At 42.5% G+C, this 21515-nt stretch overlaps 1 protein-coding gene across 1 annotated transcript in view; it reads left to right on the forward strand.

Moving 5' to 3' along the window:
- WWC2 (WW and C2 domain containing 2) overlaps positions 1–21515 on the forward strand; it is a 1656421-nt gene that overhangs the window by 1477039 nt on the left and 157867 nt on the right. Inside the window, exon 19 of the mRNA XM_044062544.1 lies at positions 18672–18836. Coding sequence (XP_043918479.1) covers positions 18672–18836 — 165 coding nt within the window. The remainder of the gene's footprint in view (positions 1–18671; positions 18837–21515) is intronic.

Here is a 21515-nt window from a genome sequence, read left to right on the forward strand (position 1 = left end):
CGTGCAACACATAGCTCACAAAGCCAGTGTGCCGAACAGTCACAGCCCGTAAGGCTAAACAACACACCTGATACACTTGTAATAGGTGACTCTATCGTCAGGCACACTGACGTCCTGCTCACCAGGCTGAACAAGGAGAAGGTCACGGTGAGCTGCCTGTCGGGTGCTAGGATCCGCCACATAACACAAGCACTCAGGTCACTCCAAGGCAGGTACAAATATGACTCTGTCATTGTCCATGCTGGTGTGAATGACCTGAGATGTACCTCCCTGGACTACATGAAAAGAGACATAGAGGAGCTCTCTGAGCATGTAGCCCAGGCCGGTATGACCCTGACCTTGAGTAGCATCTTACCCTCACCAAGAATGATGCCACAATATGAAGACAAGATCATCAATTTCAACAATTGGCTTAAGTATTGGTGTCATTCAAAGGGGATCCAATGCCTGTCAGCCTGGGATGACATGCTCGACAAGCCACGATGCTTCGCTAGGGACGGCTTGCACCTGTCACCCCTGGGCTTTCGGATATTGGCAAAGGCTCTTGCTACCCCCATAGTGCCTTTTTTAGGCAAGGCTCAAAAGACAAACCCACCTCCGTAGGTATCACAAGGGATAAGAAACTAAGAGTAGTGCTACTGAATGCCAGAAGTCTAAACCTCAAGATGCACACACTCAAAACTCTCCTTAGCATGGAGAACATCGATATCTGTGCAGTAACAGAAACCTGGTTCAAGGCTCCCGAGAGCACCCCAGCACTACCAGGTTATACCTCATGCCATGCTTTTCGGCCCCAAAACTTGGACAGAACCACAAAAGGAGGAGGAGTATCAATATTCGTCAAAGATACCCACACCTCAAGGTTGGTGGCACAGCACGAAGCATCAGAGACTATCCATGTGCAACTAACAGTGGGTAAAACTGTCTTCCAGTTTCTAGCCTACTACAGACCACCCTCCCAAACCCAGGAACCCCACTCGGCCTTTCTGAGAGCATTGGAAAATATGAAGGTCTCTCCAAACACCATTATATTGGGCGACTTCAACTACCCAAACATAGACTGGGAGCATTGCTCTAGCTCCAACACCCTAGCCCAAAGATTCCTAGAATTTATAAACTCAAATGCTATGGAACAACTTGTTACCACTCACACAAGAGGGGAAAACATACTGGACCTGATCATCACCAACATGGGGACTCTGTGCTCCAGACCAGAAGTGTATCCCTCTCTGGTAAGATCAAACCATAAACTAATCTCATAGGTTCATAGGTTGGTACTAGGCTATCAGCCCTAGGGCCTATACAAACCTAGCCATAACAATTCCCTGGCTATTTCTTCCCACACTATTTACTTCCCTGGACCCCTGTCTAGCAGGGCGACTGACGTGATCCCCGGGGTGAATTTCCTTTCTCCCATCCAATCGTCAAGGTTCCTTTTGAAGAGGACCAAAGAGGCACTCTGCTTGACATGTATGGGCAATCTATTCCAGAGTCTGGGGAGTCTCTGGGTCAGGAACCTATCCCTCCAGCATGTTTTATTTATTGTGATGACAAGATTTAGATCCCTGGAGCGTGTGGCTCTGAGGGATTGGGATTTCTTTAAGTGTAGCATGTCCAACAGCTCTGGGTTTGACATGGCCTTGTATGTTAAGCAAAGATCGCCTCTGAGTAGACGATATGCAACCGAGTATAGCTGGATCTTCACATCCCGACCCCACCCCCTGCCCAGAAAACCACAGTGAAAACCTTCTCTAAAGCAAATTTTACACTCCTCAAAACCGAGGTGGAATCCTTCAAAGCCCCCGGGCCTGTGGAAAATACGGCCCAGACCACAGAATCCTTTATAAATGCATTCTATGAACACCTTCAGGAATGCATGGATCATGCAGTCCCAAATAAAACCAAGACCCAATCTTCCAAAGGCAAACGTCCTGTCTGGTGGACCCCAGCCATAAACAAACTATACAATAGAAGGAGGAAGCTACTACATGATGGAGCAAAATCCCAAAAAGGGAAGGCATCTCTGATCAGTGTTAGCAAAAAACTACGGGCACTCATAAAATCGTCTAAGGCCAGCTTCAAGAGAAAAAATGCACAGGACACTAAGGATAATCACAAGGCTTTCTTTAGTTATGTTAGGAACCTGGGTGGGAATTCCCAGATATGCTCAGAATTAGTCCAAAATGACAAAAAAATACACCGAACCCACAGACATTGCCAACATCCTAGCTGACAGGTTCAGCAACCAAAAGGGCAAATATCTATCCCAGCAGAGTGCTTGCCCCCCTGACATCTCAGATGCTCAGGTAAGAGACGCCCTCTCCAAAGCAAAAAACACAGCATCAATGGGACCAGACGGTGTCCCGGGCTGTGTCCTATATTAACTCCAAGAAGAGCTAAACCCAAACATAAAACTACTGTTCAGTCTCAGCCTTACTATAGGATATGTACCCAAAGAGTGGCGTACAGCAACAGTGGTCCCTCTCCACAAAGGTGGTGCCAAAACAGATCCTGGAAACTATCACCCCATAAGCCTGACTAGCTTGGTCTGCAAACCTATGGAAAGGATCATCATGGACCTCATAAATAAAGATATTGGGGACCTACAGACACTGGATCCTACCCAGTTCGGCTTTGTTAAGGGCAGATTCTGCCTCTTAAACCTGGTCGATTTCTTTGAAACAGTCACCAAGGCCATTGACGAGGGGAAGGTGGTCCACACAGCTTACCTGGACCTCGCAAAAGCCTTCAATACAATACCCCACTCGGGCATTATAGATAAGCTCACCAGCTGAAATATAAACCCCTATGTCACTAGATGGGTTGCAAACTGGCTGTGGCTGACCAAGTTCGCAGATGACTGCAAACTGGGTGCCATAATCGACTCTCCAGCCGACACAAGCATCCTCCAAAAGGGCCTCATAGAAACAGACAACTGGTGCCAGAGCCATGGCCTCAAGCTAAATGCCAAAAAGTGTATAGTCATCCCCTTTGGCAAAAACAAAGTGCCCACAAATTACCACATAGGTGGTAATCCATTAAGTACAGAAGAAGTAATTAGGGACCTGGGGACCCAAGTTGATAGCAATCTCTCATTTGACAACCACTTGGCCAAAGTGGTTAGAAAAACATTTTATATAGCCCACCTAATCATGAAGGGATTCACATCTAGATCAGGGGAGGTCATCGTGCCTCTTTACTTATCCCTCATCATGCCCATAATTGAGTACAATGCCCCTTTTGGGATGTACCTTACCAGACACCTGCAGCAACTGGAAAGACCCCAAAAGTACCTCACCAAGAGGATCAAAGGGCTCAAACAGATGCCATATGCTGCCCGGTTAAAGAAACTCTAGCTCTACTCAGTGGCATACCGCCTGCTCAGAGGTGATCTGTGCCTGACGTGTAAAGCCATGTCCAACCCGGAATTAATGGACATGCTGCACCTCAGAAAATCCAAATCCCATCGAGCTATGCGCTCGAGAGACTTGAACCTCAGCACTGAAATAAATAGGACATGCTGGAGGGACAGATTCCTAACCCAGAGGCTCCCTTCACTCTGGAATAAAATCCCAGTCCAGGTTAGGCAGAATCCCTCATTGACTCTCTTCAAGAGGAATCTTGATGAGTGGATGGGAGGTAGGTTTTCCCCAGGTATCTCTTCTGTGTCACTGTTAGACAGAGGCACAGTATACTAACCTCGAAAAAGGGCATAGCAAAATTAATTTAAAATGGGTGGCGAAAGCCAAGCACACTCTGGCTAAGCTTAGAAATGCCCTAGGGCAGATAGCCTAGCATGAATCTATGAAGAAAATAAATGTCCACTCCCTAACATATATAGTCACAAAGTAACCTGCAAGTGATAATGAACAGTACTCAGCATTGAAACAGTTCTTTCTGCTCCATGTCCCCCTCCCTATGCTGGTCACAGAACATTTAGTAATAACTGAAATATTTGAATTCTATCCAGCACAAGCCTCTGTTTCTTATAAAATGCTTTTTTAGCTCAGACCACATTCGTAGATCTTGTTAACCTGTACTAAACATATTTTAGCTAGCTGCCAATGGAATAGCCATTTTAGTAAACAGAACTATTATGGAATCATATGTTCCTGAAGTATGAAAGGCTTCAATTAGGATCTACTTCATTAACTCATGACTACATGTTCGGATTCTGTTATCTCACTGCTGGTCATTTGAAATTGCTTTTACTTGTTATCGGCACTAAATTAACAAGTGTTTTTGCACTGAGTCGTACTCACCTGCAACCCTTCCGATTCAAGCGCTCTGTTCCACATCTCATATATATATAGCCCCCCCTCGGATGCAACAGCTTGGAGAAAGTGTATTGGAAATCAAGTTGCTGTATTCTAGGTTCTCACCCTCAAATACACTGACATTCAGTTGTGTGAGTATTTGAGATATGTGCAGCTGGAACATGTGTAATACAGACCAACAGTTATCCTACATCATAAGGGTGAACTGTCTGTGGAACTTTATAGGCCAGTTGCCCAGGTTTCGCTCTTCTCAAATGAACAACATGGTTTCCAGTCAGGGCAAAGCACAAAAATGCAACACTAGCATTAACCAACTGCATCTGCAGTAAACTGCAGGACTCCAGAGTAATTAGGTCTCAGTCTATCCTCGGACTGATGCTTTCTCTAAAGCAGAATCCATTTCTGTTTGAGTACATCATGGCTCAGTACTTTGGTCACTACTAATATAATATTTTTGTTAATAATGTGTATGTGACTTCATATCTTCTGGATGATATTCAGAACTCTGATTCCACTGTCCTAAAGCCATCTAGATCTCCCTAATAAGGTAACTAGAGTTTACAGCTGTTTTTAGCAGCACCGAACAGTAGTTGACCAGCTTCAGCCTACTACTAAACAGCAATAAAACTAAATAAAGATTAATCAAGAGTTTTCTGTTACACCCTTATTGGCAACTTTATTATCTCAGGCACAAGCAGTCACATTGACAAAGCAGAACATAAGAGGACACTTGGAATGGTTGTGAGTCAGCACTTGAAATTCAAACAACATATTCAGAAAGCTGTTGTTGGATAAGTACTGGCTAGTTGCTATGTGGGCCATTTTAAGCGTAGCTAGCTTCACAGAGGAGAATCAAACCTTTGTACCTTGTGTCATTGAGGCTAACACCTTGATCATTATACTAACCCCCAATCCCATTGATTTGTTAGGAAGATAAATCAGAATTTCGAATTCCTTTATAGAGTTAAACTGTGCTTAAACACGTTTGAATAACTGCAGCCCACTATTTCTTTCTTGCCAGTCTCCTGTATCCCTCTACAGTTTTAACTTGCATAATACACAGCCACATTACCCAACCTTTTATCACATGAAAAGTGGACCTAACATTGTTTGTTCTTGCCTTTAGCATCCAGTCATAAAAACATTGTCTAGTGGCACGTGCCTCACACAAAACTAAAGTTGCAAACCCAGAAACTTATCAAAATATTAAAATCATTGTCAGTGAGACTGATTGATTCTGTACAGTGTGCGTGTCCAGAGCAAATTTGAAATATCGTCGTATCCTGCCTACTGTCATTTGAAGCATAACTGATACTATTTAGCCTAGAGTCCCTCTTTCCTCAAATATTTGCCTCATTCATATAAGATTTTAACGTTCTGTCACACTCCATTTTCGGGAATCCCCAGCATACTTTCTTTCCCCGCTTGCATTTTCGTTTCCATCTTCCATTTCAGAATCGGTGTCTCGTTTGTAAGTATTACATGTGTTGTTATAGCAATAACCCACACCTGGGTGTGGGTAATGCTGGATTTACCCACGGTTGGTGTGGTTTGGTCACGAGGGTGAAGCCCGAGTGGCCAAACAAAGACAACCGTGGGTAAATCCAGCATTACCTACACCCAGAAGTGGGTTATTGCTATTATACAATGACATTATTTAAGAACAAAATAATTACTTTTCTTAAATAATGGCATTGTATGATGCCTCCTTGCTGCCCTTCCGCAGCTGTCTGGTATTCTGCGGCAGCTCTGATGTACTTGCGCATGCATATGCTGACGCAGTACATCAGAGCTGTGGGCAAAAGCAAGATCTCCGTTGCTTTTTACAAACCGTCTCGCTATGTTAAAGGAGTTTAACATAGCGAGACACCTTTCAAAAAAGCAACAAAGACAGGAAGATCTCAGTTACTTTTTTTAAACTGTCTCGCTATGTTAAACTCATTTAACATAGCGAGACAGGTTGTAAAAAGCAACAGAGATCTTGCGTTCTCCGTTGCTGTAAAAAAAAAAAAGAGTTATACTAATGGAAAAAGTCCGGGCGACCAGACCTTTTTCCATTACTATAACTCTGATTTACAACATGCACACTGACCAATCAGTGTGCACGTTTTGGAATAATAATGGGGGGTCGTTGTATAATTATAAATTTGCTACATTATCACAAGAAAAATCCAAATTTGCATTTCACATTGTGACACTTTTAGTTATCATTGAGCCTGCACGTTTAAGTAAATAGTTACAAGTTAGCAGTGCATTTCTGTAGTGAATGGTTTTGCATTCATACCGAACTCTGTCCCTTCATACCTGTGTAAGTTGTAGGGTAATGTGCACATTTTGTGGTAGAGATTCTCCATTATTCAGCGTGGTATTCAGCTGTTTGTTTGTCTTATTTCTTATATAGTGTTCTTTGGGGCATTTCTGATTAGACCTTCACTGAAAACAGTCTGTTCCTAATCAGACTGTCCCGATTAAAAGATGTAGCTAGACGGACAGACAATTACTTTCTGTAGTACTATGTTAATTTGTTTGACAGTACCTGCAATCAGATAGTATCTTCTAAACAAGAGAACTGCAGTGGTTGCAGTTGTAAGTAAAATCTACAAGAAGACCTTAAAGAAATTCAAATAATCGAAAGTCTAGTGACCTGAAGAATTAAAATCATGGATTATTTGAGGCTGTGTGAGGTCTCTCCTTGTGAGTGTAGAATCCCTGCCATACTGCATGAGCTCAACACCAGACCTGATGCAGGATTCTGCTGTCTTCACACCACCAAGGCAGATTCTTCTCAGTACACTATGCACTCAGACAGCATGGGTTCAGTCTATTTCAAGTTATCCCTAGTAAGTAACTTTGCACATCTGATGCAAACTAAACAAGCAATTCTTACAATTTATAATTCCAACAGTGTAGTCCAAAGAAGGAATCAGCCATATAGCTTTAACAACATATTGTTAAAGTCCAAATCAACCTAAATGTTATACATCTATGACCCTAACCTTGACAGAACATTTACAAGAGAGGATTTTATGGTATATATTCTTTGACAGAATAACCTTGTTTTAATCATTTCAATGTGGACTTGACTTCTAAATAACATGCCCTAAAGTGCATAAAATTTGTTAATCCCTGACAGTTTTACCTTGAATACCACACTTTAAATCAATTAATTCATTAGTTTTTGGTAACTCATGAATTTGCTTACAAAAGGGCTATAACAAAGCCTGTTAAAGAATAAGAATCCAGTAATCGTGAAATAATTATAGAAAACCAATCACAGACAGAGAACAAAAGTCACAATATTTTAATAATTCTTAATGTAATGCCAACACATGATCCCAGTGAACCACTAAACACTTAACATATGAAAACAGTTATAGCACTTATATGCAGTTATAACAGTCTCATTAAAAAGTGGTGTTCATGGCCGTAAAGTACTAATCAGAGACAGAATGTGACACATTGATATCACACCCAGCCCAAACATCAGCCCAGTATATAGATAGATTATTTTATATTATGTGGGTTTAAAAAAAAATCTTCTAATTATAACTCCACACACACAAACTACGGTGGTGGTGCTGCCGTAGCGTTGTCGCCTCACAGTAAGACGTTGTCCTGTTCGATTCTCAGCTAGAGCGTCTTCTGTGTGGAGACATGCGTGAGTGGGCGTACGTTCATTGAAGGTTGTGTGTCAGGGCCGGGAACTTGGCATATAAAAATCTACTGCCAATCATTAGCGGACCGGAGTTCCGCTGTGGCTACCCCTAACCGGGAAAAGCCGAAAGACACAACACCATAACTCCACACATGCAGTTCAAAATCTGTTAACAGAACTGGTGCATCTTAACCTGTGTAGACTCATCACACATAATCGATTTTGTACATAGCAAGGATTGATATCACATTTTAAACATTTTATATGTAAAAGTAGTTATAAAAAGCAGAAGACAAAACTGAAATTTATGGCCATAATGAAATGTTCATACATGAGTGTCATACAATTGTCATTTTTTCCTGAACATTAGCTCTTTATAGAGTTCTGTAAGTCATTTGTACTGAAAAAAAAATTATTTAAAGACAAAATTATAATTCTGCCTTTAGTTCAGAGTCAGTTGTTTGGCACAGGCACATGTCATGACACTGTTACATTGTGCCAGTGAGTGCCATTTATCCACTCTTGGAGACTACTTATTATAGGAGTCCCTAGTTTAATTCTTGAGTGGCTGTATTTTGAAGAGCAAAAATAAAATTAGAAATCACTTTCACACAAAATGATTATTCTGCATCCCTCCCTTCTCACCATCATTACCATTATTTCCCAGAAGTTCAGCGTCTCAAAAGTGACCAGGCAGCATCTCTGTTCCCACTGCGTATGTTCCTGTGTGTGCAAGTAAGATCTGCCGTACCCTTTCCATAGTCAAGCTCTTGCTTCCATGCTTCTTCTAATTCAACAATGTCCAAGCATTCATTCATTCCCTTTTTCATGTTCCACTGTTATAGCCTCCATGCACACACAATGGCATTATGAAAACCCTTATAGCCTGTTCATCTCTGACTAAGCCAAGGTAAGCAGTTCCACCCCCTTAGAAAAACACTTTTAGTATTACTGGAAATTGAAACTTTTATCTCATTTTATGCCATCAACACTTTTATAATAGTCAAGAATTGTGCCTCTCTCTGCAGCTTAGTTTCTGAGAATTCATGATCCCTAAGCACAGATTCTTCAACTGTTTTGTGAGAAACGTATCTGATTCCATGGCCTTTTACTCATTCTTTCATGCAGCAAGCATATTCCGTGATTCTTTCTCAATTCAAGAATACAAGGTTGTGCCTACAGTGCAGGCGAGTAATGTTTTTGTGGCTGTGAGCTTTTAATGTGGGCCATCAGTCTCACAGTAAGTCACATTCTCCAGCAAGTGAATGAGCTGTACTCACTTGGAGCTTCCATTTCAGAGACTGATTGAGGCCAAGTTTTCCAGACATGGTACACTCCAGGAGGTGAACCTTTCACTATTAAGTTGTGTGTAGCCCCCCCCCCCCCCATTTAAGCTCAGTTTAGCAGGGAGGTGGACTTGTTGTGTCCCTTCAGTTTCATAGAATTCTTTTGTGCAGTTCTGCTATTCCTACTGAATCCAATGCTTTTTGAAGAGTTCTGGAAAGAAGTGACAATGCTCAGTCTCAGTCCCCCATGATAGCTGAAAAGGGGGGAGTTTCAGGTGCTCAGGTTTTGGCAACGAAAGGAATATGCCAGTCCTAGCCAGGAATGTTCAAAAAGAGTTGGCTTCAGTCGAGGGTATGAATCATTTTTCTAGATCTTCTGATACAATTACTTTTTCCACTTCCTTTTTTAGAGTTTTTCGGATTGCTAGGAAGTCTTCTCAGGCTTCTAGGAGAAAATGGTTCTTAATTTAGTACTGTGACCCATGCCAGGCAGTCAGTTGCATACTGTATAGATGCTTTCAGACACATGCATGATATTGTCACAATTATTCTTTAATGTACATAGGGCAGTGTATGTCCTTCTGTTCCTGTGTTGCAGTATTTTGCATATGGGTTTACCCTTCTAGTCTTACGTACGTACGGCCAGTATCCAAAAGCTTTCAGTCCCTCCTGTGGCCGACATCGGCCTGGCCTTAGGATCTGGACCCGGATCCACGCACTAGATGTTGCGGGTACCTCTGAGGAAGCCGTACTACTGTTGAATGAGAGCACGTCCACAGAGGCTATTCTGGCGACCATTTTGGATGCTGATGGGGGGGGAACCAGTGTGTTCAGGGGTACCTTCCAATTCCCTGCCTCAGACTTTGACACCCGCTCCTAAACAGATGCCCATTGGGACTCTCGAGAGAGAAAAGAAAGCATATTTCTCAGCCAGCAGAAAGTATTCCAGACTGGCAGGCCTTTGGTCAAAGCCTTTTCTCAGCTTTCAAGGCCCTGAGGCCTACATCAGCTGCTTCTGCTCCTGCACCTTCTCCTCTTTGCTTAGACCTAGGCCTCAACCTGCAGAGACAGTTACTAGGGAAGCAGACATGTGTTCAGATTCCTCAGATGATTCCCTCTGTTATAATTCACAACTCTCTTCTCCCTTGGCATATGGATCCCCAGAGGAAGAATCTATAGACCCAGACTCCTCTGTTGAAGACTTGACCTTCTCTGAAACTATTTTTTAAATGAAGGAACACTTCAAATGGGAATCCACAGACATGTTTGAAATACAAAAGAGGTACTATGACCTCATTCATTTGGAAACACCAAGCCCTTCGGCCATTCCTCCTATACTGCCTGTCTTTTTAGATGCCTTTTCTTCTGCATCTCTCAATCCAAAATCACAACTTCCTGCTCCTCATAGAGCAGACAGACTGTGCAAAGTCCCAGATTCAGCTAAGCACTTGATTAAGTGCCCTCTTGCAAATCCAGCTACCATTTCTGTCTCCACAGACAAAGCTTCCAAACTCTTGCCTACAACCATCACCCTTCCTGCTGACAAATACAGCAAACTATAGAAAGGTTAGGCAGAAAGATTTACACCCTTCCACTTTGGCATTTAGAGCTGCTAATTACCAGACTCATATGGCAAAGTACACCTGGTCTCTTCTAGACTCTGCCACCAAACTATTGGAGGACATTCCAGACTCCTCAGCCAAATCAGCCATGTCTTCTCTACTGGCCCTTACGTCTCAAGTCACCAGGCATTCAGTTAAATGTAGCTGTGATGCTGCAGAATCCTCAGCAAGGTCAGCAGCTACAGCTTCTGCACTTTGCAGATACTCCTGGCTGTGCTTGCAACCCATGCTAGATGATTTTAGAGCTAAGCTCAATGATGCACCACTTGACAATGCTGCCTTATTTGGCTCAAAAGTAACAGATCTTTTCAAATCCCTACAACAAAAAGAAAAAGAGATGCAGGATTTAAACATCTGCTAGTTTCCCCTGTGCCTAAATTGTACAGGAACTATCCTGCGAAAACACAGTTCATCAGGAAACGCTCCAATCCTGTTCCTCAAACTAGACACAGACAAGCAAGAAAGAAAAATCCTTCAGCTAGAGCACCTTCCTCCTCTAGTCAAAGGATGCCCTTTCAGGACAGGGCAGGTAGCGTCTGACTACCTGCCCCTCCTGCTTCCCCCACCAGCTGCTTCCATCCCACTGTCTGCTTGCCTTTCCCATTGCTTTCCTGTTTGGAATCAGGTCACTTCAGACAAGTGGGTCCTTTCCATCCTCCAAGATGGTTACTTCCTGTCATGGATAACCTCTAGTAAGTCTAGGCAGGCCACAACCTCCTGCTCACCAGCTGCCCCTCCTGCTACCGGTACTACAATCCCTTTTAAACCAGGGCACTATAGAAAAAATTCCTCCCTCCCAATTTGGAAAAGGGTTCTACTCAAGGATTTTCTCGATTCCCAGAAAAGGAGGGCCGTGGAGACCCATCCTAGACCTTTCAAGGCTCAATCCTTTCTTAAAGGTGCCAACTTTCAAAATGCTGACCCTGCCAACTGTATTCCCTTTTATTATGTGCAAAGGCTTCCTAGCTACGCTAGACATCAAGGATGCCTATTTACACATTCCCATAAGACCCACACACACAAAATACAGATTATTCGTGGGCTCCTCACATTTGCAGTTCTCTGCCTTGTCTTTTGGACTTTCAGCCGCACTCAGAGTCTTCACCAAATGCCTAGCTCTAGTAATGGCCTTTTGCAGGACAAAAGGGATACAAATATTCCCATACCTGGATGACATGCTTTTACAGGCTGTCCGCCAACTAACCCATATCCAGTTTGTAGTCTCTCTCCTACAGACTCTTGGATTCCAAGTAAACTTCCCAAAGTCCAACCTCACACTGACCCAAGACATTGTTTTCTTAGGGTGCAGAGTCTGCACAAACTTGATGGAGGCATACCTGCCCCCAGCAAAGGTGAGTTCTCTTACAGAGCACCTGCAAGGGATTCTACTCTCCCCTCACCTGACTGCAAAGCAGTACCTCAAGCTACTGGTTTACATGGCAGCTACCTTTCCTATGCTACCCCTAGCTCGGCTACAAGTGAGAAAACTACAGCGATGCCTACGCTCTGTCTGGAAGCAGCACAACCACCCACTGCAACACATTTTGCCCTTGTTTCCATGCCTAAAACAGATCATCTTATGGTGGTTGGCCCAGGTAAATTTCAACCCAGGACTCCCCCTCCAACCACCTCAACCTTCTCTAGTCATGCATACAGACACCTCAGACCTGGGGTGGGGGCCACTCTCAGCCATCGAAAAGTTCAAGGCCTGTAGACATGCAGGCAGAAAACAGAACACATCAATGCCAGAGAAATGAAGGGCAATCTTCCTAGTCCTTCAGGCATTCACTCCTTTCCTTCAGAAGGGATCCTCCTGATATATACAGACAACACCACAGTCCTGTGGTATATCAGAAAACAAGGAGGGACCAAGTCCTACCCACTCTGCAGACTTGCAATACCAGTCTGGAAAATAGCCACTTCCCAGAGAATTACCTTGAAAGCAACATACATTCCTTCTGTCCACAACTCTCGAGCAGATTTTTTGAGCAGAACCAGCACAAACAATCATGAATGGATGCTTCACAGGGATATCTTCCTGGACATGGTCCATAGATGGGGTAAACTACAAATAGACCTGTTTGCCTCCGCCAACAACAGGCAACTTCCTGAATACTGTATCAGGACACCAGACCCACAGGCATTGGCAACCGATGCCTTCACTTTCTCATGGAAGGGGAAATACCTTTATGCATTTCCCCCTTCCCTCTCATTCAGAGGGTCCTGCCACACATTCAACAGGACAATCCGAAAATCTTGCTGGTGACTTCTTACTGGCCCCAACAGCATTGGTTCTCCTTACTCCTCCGATTGTCCAAGAGCAATCACCACAGGTTACCTCACAGAGTGGACCTTTCCACACAGCACAGGAGATCTCTAATCCACCCACAGTGGCAGCTGCTACACCTGACCCTGTGGCTGATAGGCTTCTGATCCCATGCAGACACCTTTATAATGAGGGCATGCTTAATGTACTGCAGGTGGCCAGGAAACCTAATACTAGAAAATCTTACCTGTCTGAATGGAAAAGGTTAATTTCTTGGTGTCAAAATAAGCAGCTGGAACTGCTTACCAGTGACATTCCCTAGTGTTGTCTTATTTGTGTGAGTTACTTCAGACCGGCTTGGCATACTCATCTATTAAGCTGCACCTGTCTGCTATCTCTGCATGCCTACCCATGGATCACCCCCTTGTCACCCAGGCTCCCTTTAAAGCTCAGGCTCCCTTCAAAGCTCTTCCTCAAAGGGGTCCTACATCTCAGACCCCCCCCGGAAACCTACACCTCCTCCTTGGGATGTCAACTATGTGCTGGAGAAACTTACACTGTCACACTTTCAGCCTGCTAATCAAGCTTACCTAAAGCTTTGCACCTGGAAGACCGTCCTTCTAGTGGCTATCACTTCAGCCAGAAGAGTATCAGAGCTCCAGGCACTAATGGCTACCCCTCCCTTTCTTGTCTTTCATAAAGACGGGGTTACCCTCAGGATAAATCCATCTTTCATGCCCAAGGTAGTGAATGACCTGTCTCTCAATTGGTCCATCCACGTACCTGTTTTTTATCCAAACCCACAAGGAAGAAGTGAAAGAATACTTAATTCCCTTGATGTTCACAGACAAATTAAATTCTACCTCCACAACATTAAGTCTATCAGAAAGAATGACCTATGTTTTATAACTTTCCACCCTAGAGCACTATGGAAGGCTGTGTCCGAACAGACTATTTCAACTTGGATTTCCAAGGCCATTACCTTCTGTTACCAGCACCATGGTAAATCACTTCAGGGTACAGTAAGAGTCCACTCCACTACAGCGTTGCATCCTCAGAGGTTTTCTTCAAGGGCCTGGACACCTCCTCCGTCCTGGAGGCAGCCACCTGGTCTTCAGTTCACACCTTCACCAAGCACTACAGACTAGACCACATCTCTAGGTCCAGGGCAGGGTTTGCTTGGAGTATCCTGCATGGGTTCCTGGAATCTACTTCCAAACCAGCCACCCCCCTTTTTCAATGAGCTTTGGCACTCACCCATATGCAGAATACTGCAAAATAGGAATAGAAGGAAGAACTTACCATAACCATAGATGTCCTCTTCCATGTTGCAGTATTCCTGCCCTCCCTCCTTCCCCTCTTATCAGCTGTTTCCCTCTCTGGATGGCAATGACTTGGCATTGCCCTATTAGGACTGGCTGTGACTGGGGCCTTCAGTTCTGAGGGCTGGTGCATGCCCACGTCACTTTTATGCCCCACGTACTCTCGCCTAGACCTGATGTCTCACGCACCTAGGAGGGACTGAAAGCTTTTGGATACTGACCGTATGGAAGTAAAACTAGAAGGGTAAACCCATATGCAGAATATGCATAAGGACAGAAGGACATCTATGGTTATGGTAAGTTCTTACACAACTTTTCTTCTCATGAAGACCTTGTAAATTGGGAGAACTGGAACTGAATGGCAAAAGCAAAAGTACTAAAACAAATAACGTACCAAATCTTTATTAAATGCTTTTGTCACAGGACTTCATCAGAATAACCTTAACATGATTGGATTTTGTCTTTTTTGGTAAGAGGGGAGAATTGTGATGTAGTACCGGCTGGTTAAGTAGTCCTGCTTCTTCACTCCAGGGAAATTGGATTTAGTCATTTTTTTAAGCAAGTATGGGTTAACAGTGATTAATAGCATTATTTAAATGTCTCTCTTCATGTAGTGCAGAGATACTTCTCAAGTCATAATGTACTATGACTGTGTCATATGTGTACTTGGGATGCTAGGACTTGAGTGCTTCTGAAATGTGGTAAATCCTGGTGGTGACAGCTGGCTGTGTGACCCTCATCTTGCACAGCCTGCTGACTGGTGCATCAATATGTCTCACTATGTAGTTACCTATGATTAGGATATTGGATTGTGTGGAGTTTTGCCTTGTACGCTTTTGAACTAAGACAGTGTAAGTCTTAGATGTATGTTTTCCCACTGTCTGAGATTGTTGTGCATTTTTGCAGAAGTGAGGGCCTACAGAGACTTTCCCCTGTGAGCATGTGTTTCTCCCACAGACTATTGCAATGGACTGAGCTGATTCTCCTGTTCTCGGGATAGCAAGTTGGTATTCGTTGTTCCCTTTCTTACTTTTCACTTCCTTCTGTGTCTGGGTCATTAGTCACTCCTGGTTGTCTGGATTGCGGTCAAAGCATTGTCCCTCTGTGCAATGGAGCCAGTTGCCTTCATTTTATGTTTCTTGGCAGGGTGTCTGACATTTTCCTTCACTTTTTGAGGGGAGGGGTTGCTAATTTTTTTTTTTTTTTTTTAACTAAAAAAGCCTTGCTTTTTATTTTCAACTTTGTAACTGTATTCCCATTTTTGTAGCTATTAGCTAAGCAGTTCTACATATTGTAAGGGACCTCCATCCTGTTGCAGCAGCCCTTTTCTTTTCTCCTCAGTTCCTTTTCAGATGTTAAATGTTCCCAAAATGAGCCCAGTTCTAATATTCTACCCGAATTGCAGCTGGTTCTTTACAAATACAGGCTGCCACAATTAGCTTTATGTGATTTCCTACTTGTTTTTATTGACCAGTTTGTAATCTGTGCCTTGTCATAAGGCAGTGTTAACTGTAGGAGTCATTGGTAAACTAGAGTAATGTCTAGCCACAAATTTCAGCCATAGCTGCAGCTTTACCTTACCATCTTGCACAGATTTGTTTTTCATGCTATGGCTGTTACGGACCAGCACTGAAGCAGAGTCAAGAGATGCGAGTCCAAGTGCTTTTACCACACAGCAGTGGTTACTAAGAGCAGTATACTTCAACAACTCTCAAAAATAGGTCAAACACTGTCAAATACCATGAGTGGTGTTATTTACAGTATAGTTATCTGTCCTTACCAAATACTTGGGAGCGCTCCAAATGGGACATGTAATCTAATTCCACCAGACATGAAGCAGCAGTGTTGGCCAAGAATATTCAACAGCATTTAAGGGCCAAGCGTGATGGTTGTCTTTTCCATTTACATTCAGAACCACCACTTCACTCCTTTTTCTTTTATGCCTGGCTGGTCAGAATTCTTGTGTGTCTATGGCAAGCTATTGCATAGATGGAGTCTGATAATTATTATACCAGAAGCTTTATATAGGTAAACCAGTTGTGCCTGAAGCTAGTTAAAGGCTGATAAAGACTTTAAAACTTACATAGTGTGATTTGTTTTGCACTGTGTGGTAAGCATTGTTGATGTTAACTTGTGTGTCAGATAGCAGCACAGTGTTAAACCACTACAGCCAGGTAACATATATCAGTAATTATTAGGCCTTATGAACCGTGTACTCTGTGGGGACACATCAGCTGAGTTATAGCCTCTGTGCCATCTTGCCAAAGATGAATCTGACAGCTTTCTGTAACCTCTTTTCCTTGTACATCAGGATGCATGCCAAGAGGCTGTACCTAAAGCAGTAAGAAAGAGATGCTTGTTCACAGTAGTTGTAACCATTGTGCATTCTAATGAGATTATATGAGCAGCATGTTTTCAATGTGACAGTGCTGAAATCTGAATTCATTAGCTGCCTTGCCTGCATTTTATGTATTGCAGTGTTACACCCATTTCAATCTATGCCCAGCTTCAAATACAGCTGACAAAAAAGTGCTAGCTGGATAAGAATTGTGTGTGTGTGTGTGTGTGTGTGTGTGTGTGTGTGTGTGTGTGTGTGTGTGTGTGTGTGTGTGTGTGTGTGTGTGTGTGTGTGTGTGTGTGTGTGTGTGTGTGTGTGTATATATATATATATATATATATATATATGGATGTATGTATGGACAGAGAGAGATTGATTTATTTTATTTATATTTTATTTATTTATTTAACATTTGTTTGCCAGGATAGTCCGACTGGGCAACAGGTGTCCATTTTCAGCAGAGTCCTGGGGAGAAAATCTCCATAAGTTTACAGAGAGAAGAAAAATTTACTAGAGTGACATTACAGAGTAGTAGCATACAGATTGTAGACTTTACAGCCGTTAGTATAATATAAGAGGATATTCCCCCTTTTGGTTGAAAACACAAGTGTACAAAATATACAGTGAGAGTAGGTAAGAACCTGGTAGAGCATTGCAAGATATTTCACAACTGAATAAGAGTATATAAATGTTTTCCATATATACATTCATACATTCAAGCAAATATACATGTAAGAGTATACATGCACATATATGCATACACATGTATACATATACATATACACCCACATGTGTGTGTGTGTGTGTGTGTGTGTGTATATATACACACACACACACACACACACACACACACACACACACACATATATACATACACATGCATGCATACACACATACACTCATATATAGGTTATTGTTCACACACGTAGAAATAGTATGTGGACGAGGCTTCAGGGGGTCAGTTACAGTTGCATAGATGGTTGGTGAAGAGGTATGTTTTAAGTAGGCTTTTGAAGGAGGGTGTCGAGTTTTGTAGTCTGAAGTCAGGGGGAAGGTTGTTTCATATTTTTGCTATTTCATGGGCAAATATTGATTCCCTGGAATTGTTTTTCCACGTGATGGTTTCAATTAAGGCTTTGTTGGAGGACCGAAGCTGTCTATTTGAAGTGTAGAAGTTCAGCATGCCAGTCAGGTCGGGAGGTTTCTCGGGATAGTACAGAACTAGGCGAGCTAGGCTGAGTTTGATGGTACCTTAATAGGTTCAGAAATTCAAGCCGGTGCAAGGCTTGTTAGGGAAAGGCAGTGGTGGGATCATGATTTGGCATTGGTAGCAAATCTAGCAATTTTGTTGTAACAGATGGAAAGTTTAAGGTCAGTTTTGTAAAGATTAGTTAGAATTGGGGATGCATAAAGTAGAGTAGATAGGAGGTAGATCCTGGCTATTGCAATTCAAGATTCGGTGGTTAGATAACCTTTACAGTGATAGAGGGAACCTAGCTTTTTGTGGACTTTAGTGATGGTTGTTGATATGTGCTTTGTGAATTTGAGTCGCTGGTCAGTGGTAACTCCTAGGAGTTCAGCCTCGGTGACAGGGGTGATGTGGGTTTTGCTGGTGGAGAGTATAGAGAAGGTAAGGTTGCTCGTTTTAGTGGAGTGGGATAGCATTAGTTTGTATGTTCCTGGGATTTAGTATGAGTTGATTTGATTAGAAAGTGTAAGGAAAGAAAGATAACTTTGCCACAACGTCTTTTTAGTGCACTGTTCTTAAATGATTTACTCTGTTCTTTTTTCCAAGGATTTTTTTTTTTTAAAACTGCTAGTATTTGAAGTCTGTTAGGTCAGTTTTAGACCCTGTTCTTTGAAATTGCCAGGATTTAATTGATATATTTTGTAACATGTTTACAGGTGGATAAAGAAACCAACACCGAAGAGTCTGTATGTGAGAATGTGGCTGCCAGGCCGAAAGACAGGAGCAACATCAGCTCAAGACAGAGGCAGTTTGTGAGAAATAGCATGATCGTCCGTTCTCAGACCTTTTCTCCTGGGGAACGAAACCAGTATATCTGCAGGGTAAGAATGGGCACAGTAACGGAATTTTTTTTTCTTACTAATGGCCTAGATATTAAACACGTAACGTAGTGCATGTTCTAGCTCAACACTCAGCTGGTACAGTATGGTTGTCCAGCATGGGAAAAAGTTTTAACATGCACTGTACTCACTCTTCATCAGAAGACAGTGTTTCCATGTACTTCAACAAAACTTTGAAGAGGAACCCATTGGTATAGCTCCATTTTTTTGGAAGGGGGATTCCTCTGATTTTATTTTTATTCTTGTAACAAGTCATAGCCTCTTCTGTGCAAACAAAGCTCTCTGTTGACTCATCGCTTTCCTGGTTGAGAAGCAGATCGAATGACATTTCACATTTCTGAGATCAGTTAGTGGAGACTCTTCAGTACTAATGCACCCTTCTTTTTCTATGTGTTTACTAGTGTCCTCTTTACATCAGAATTTGCTTTTGTTTTTCACACCCAACCTTGGTAAGTATTATTTTGTCATTGGTAATGCTTCTTTGGTAGACATTAGATCCTTTTTAAAGACTTCAGATGTATTAGAACCCTCAAAGGCACAGGAATATTAAATGTAACTGAATAGCAGTTGCCTGAACATAACTTATCAAGTCACAGTATTCTGAAAATCAGACCAGAGCATGTAAAGGCAAATCATTTGACTTTTTATAGGAGGTAAAGTGTCCCTGCATCCTCCTCCCAAAACACTTAATTTGTGCATCCTCAGAGTAAAAACAAAATTCAGTTCATCAGGAAAGCCTAATGCTTCTTTTATCCAAAGAGTGTACTTTTCTTGCAGTTAGAATATTAAAGTTGATTGGTCTGGGTACATGGAGTGTTTCTCTCCTTAAAAATGCAGCATTTTAGGTTTATATGTGGTAGTCCATATTCAGGGTATTGCAGTTTGATAAATTCTGCTGATGCAGTAGCAATCAGTTGATTAGATGGGCCCTGGTCATGCTTCATTTTTAAGCATTGTTATTCCACGTATCATTTTAGGGATGCTTTTAAGTAGTTTCCACAACTTAAAAACACAGTAGAGATTATAGAGAGCAATGGGATGTGCTGGCTCCTAGGCATGGAAAAATAAAGGCTGTGATTATGGGAAGCTGACCAGGTTCAAATATAGGTGACACAGGCGAAGTCTGCAGGGAAGGGCTTATGGTGAAACTTCCATTGTGACTCGTTGAGTTACAACTCTGTGATGAACCATGATCTGGTTGGGAACTCAACCTGATACAAAAAATAAATGTTTTTGTAGGGAGCCAGACCCACTGCACCCTCATGTGGAGAACAAGCCTCCCCTCACCCCCTAATCTTGTGTACCAACTCTGTGAATACAAAAACATGAAGACAAGTGAAATTTCATAACAAAGGAATTGGTACCTGGGTACACTTGGAAGCACTGGCAGTGATTTCTTATGGAAAACCATGACCAGGGAGTTAAGCATCATTGAGATGACCTTGATGGAACCTCATCCATTTTGTACTTGAGGCATATGGAAGCTGATAACGAGCAGCCAACACTACCTCATCCATCTCAAGGGAAGGAGATGGTACCAGGCAGCATTATGACTTGAAGATAAGATCTTTCCCTCAGAGCTTCAGCAAGTTGTGTTCTGTCATGACCTGTGGTCACTCTCTAGGTGGACGTTTTTCATGCTGTCACCATGTCTGAAGATTTTTTTTCTCAAATCCATTAGTCTCATCCTACATCTTTTAATGTTGCTGATTGATTAGCTACACTAAATTGTCCATGTATAAGTATGTTATACACACACACACGCACAGAGGTAGGGGTGAGGCATTTGTCATTGTCTTTGTGGTCCCGGTTCTGGCTGAAAACAAAAGGGTATCTGTAATCTTTGGTTCGTTCCTGTCCAGAAGTGGAAAGAAAGTGAAGAAAAGGTCCTATTTTACATTATGCATTCTTTCCACTTCAGTACTAAAGGAGTGGTTCCCATAAGTGGCTTGAACCAGCACCCAGGCTTTTCCCCAAAACTCAAGCTCCTTCTCTAACTCCCACTGTGCATCTTGCCTCCCCAGCACTCTAGATCACATTAGCTGCTTTCATATCCAGACATCTTAACCGGTATTGATCTGTATTGACTCCAGTGTACTACTACAAGTAATACAAGGTGTACTGTGTATTATGTGTGCACACACATTCGACTCCAGTGTACTACTACAAGTAATACAAGGTGTACTGTGTGTTATGTGTGCACACACATTCGACTCCAGTGTACTACTACAAGTAATACAAGGTGTACTGTGTTATGTGTGCACACACATTCGACTCCAGTGTACTACTACAAGTAATACAAGGTGTACTGTGTGTTGTGTGCACACACATTCGACTCCAGTGTACTACTACAAGTAATACAAGGTGTACTGTGTATTATGTGTGCACACACATTCGACTCCAGTGTACTACTACAAGTAATACAAGGTGTACTGTGTGTTATGTGTGCACACACATTCGACTCCAGTGTACTACTACAAGTAATACAAGGTGTACTGTGTGTTATGTGTGCACACACATTCGACTCCAGTGTACTACTACAAGTAATACAAGGTGTACTGTGTGTTGTGTGCACACACATTCGACTCCAGTGTACTACTACAAGTAATACAAGGTGTACTGTGTATTGTGTGTGCACACATTCGACTCCAGTGTACTACT

The sequence above is a fragment of the Protopterus annectens genome, chromosome 2.part1 (assembly GCF_019279795.1).
Source record: "Protopterus annectens isolate FY-2018-M chromosome 2.part1, PAN1.0, whole genome shotgun sequence".
In the NCBI taxonomy this organism is placed as follows: domain Eukaryota; kingdom Metazoa; phylum Chordata; order Ceratodontiformes; family Protopteridae; genus Protopterus; species Protopterus annectens.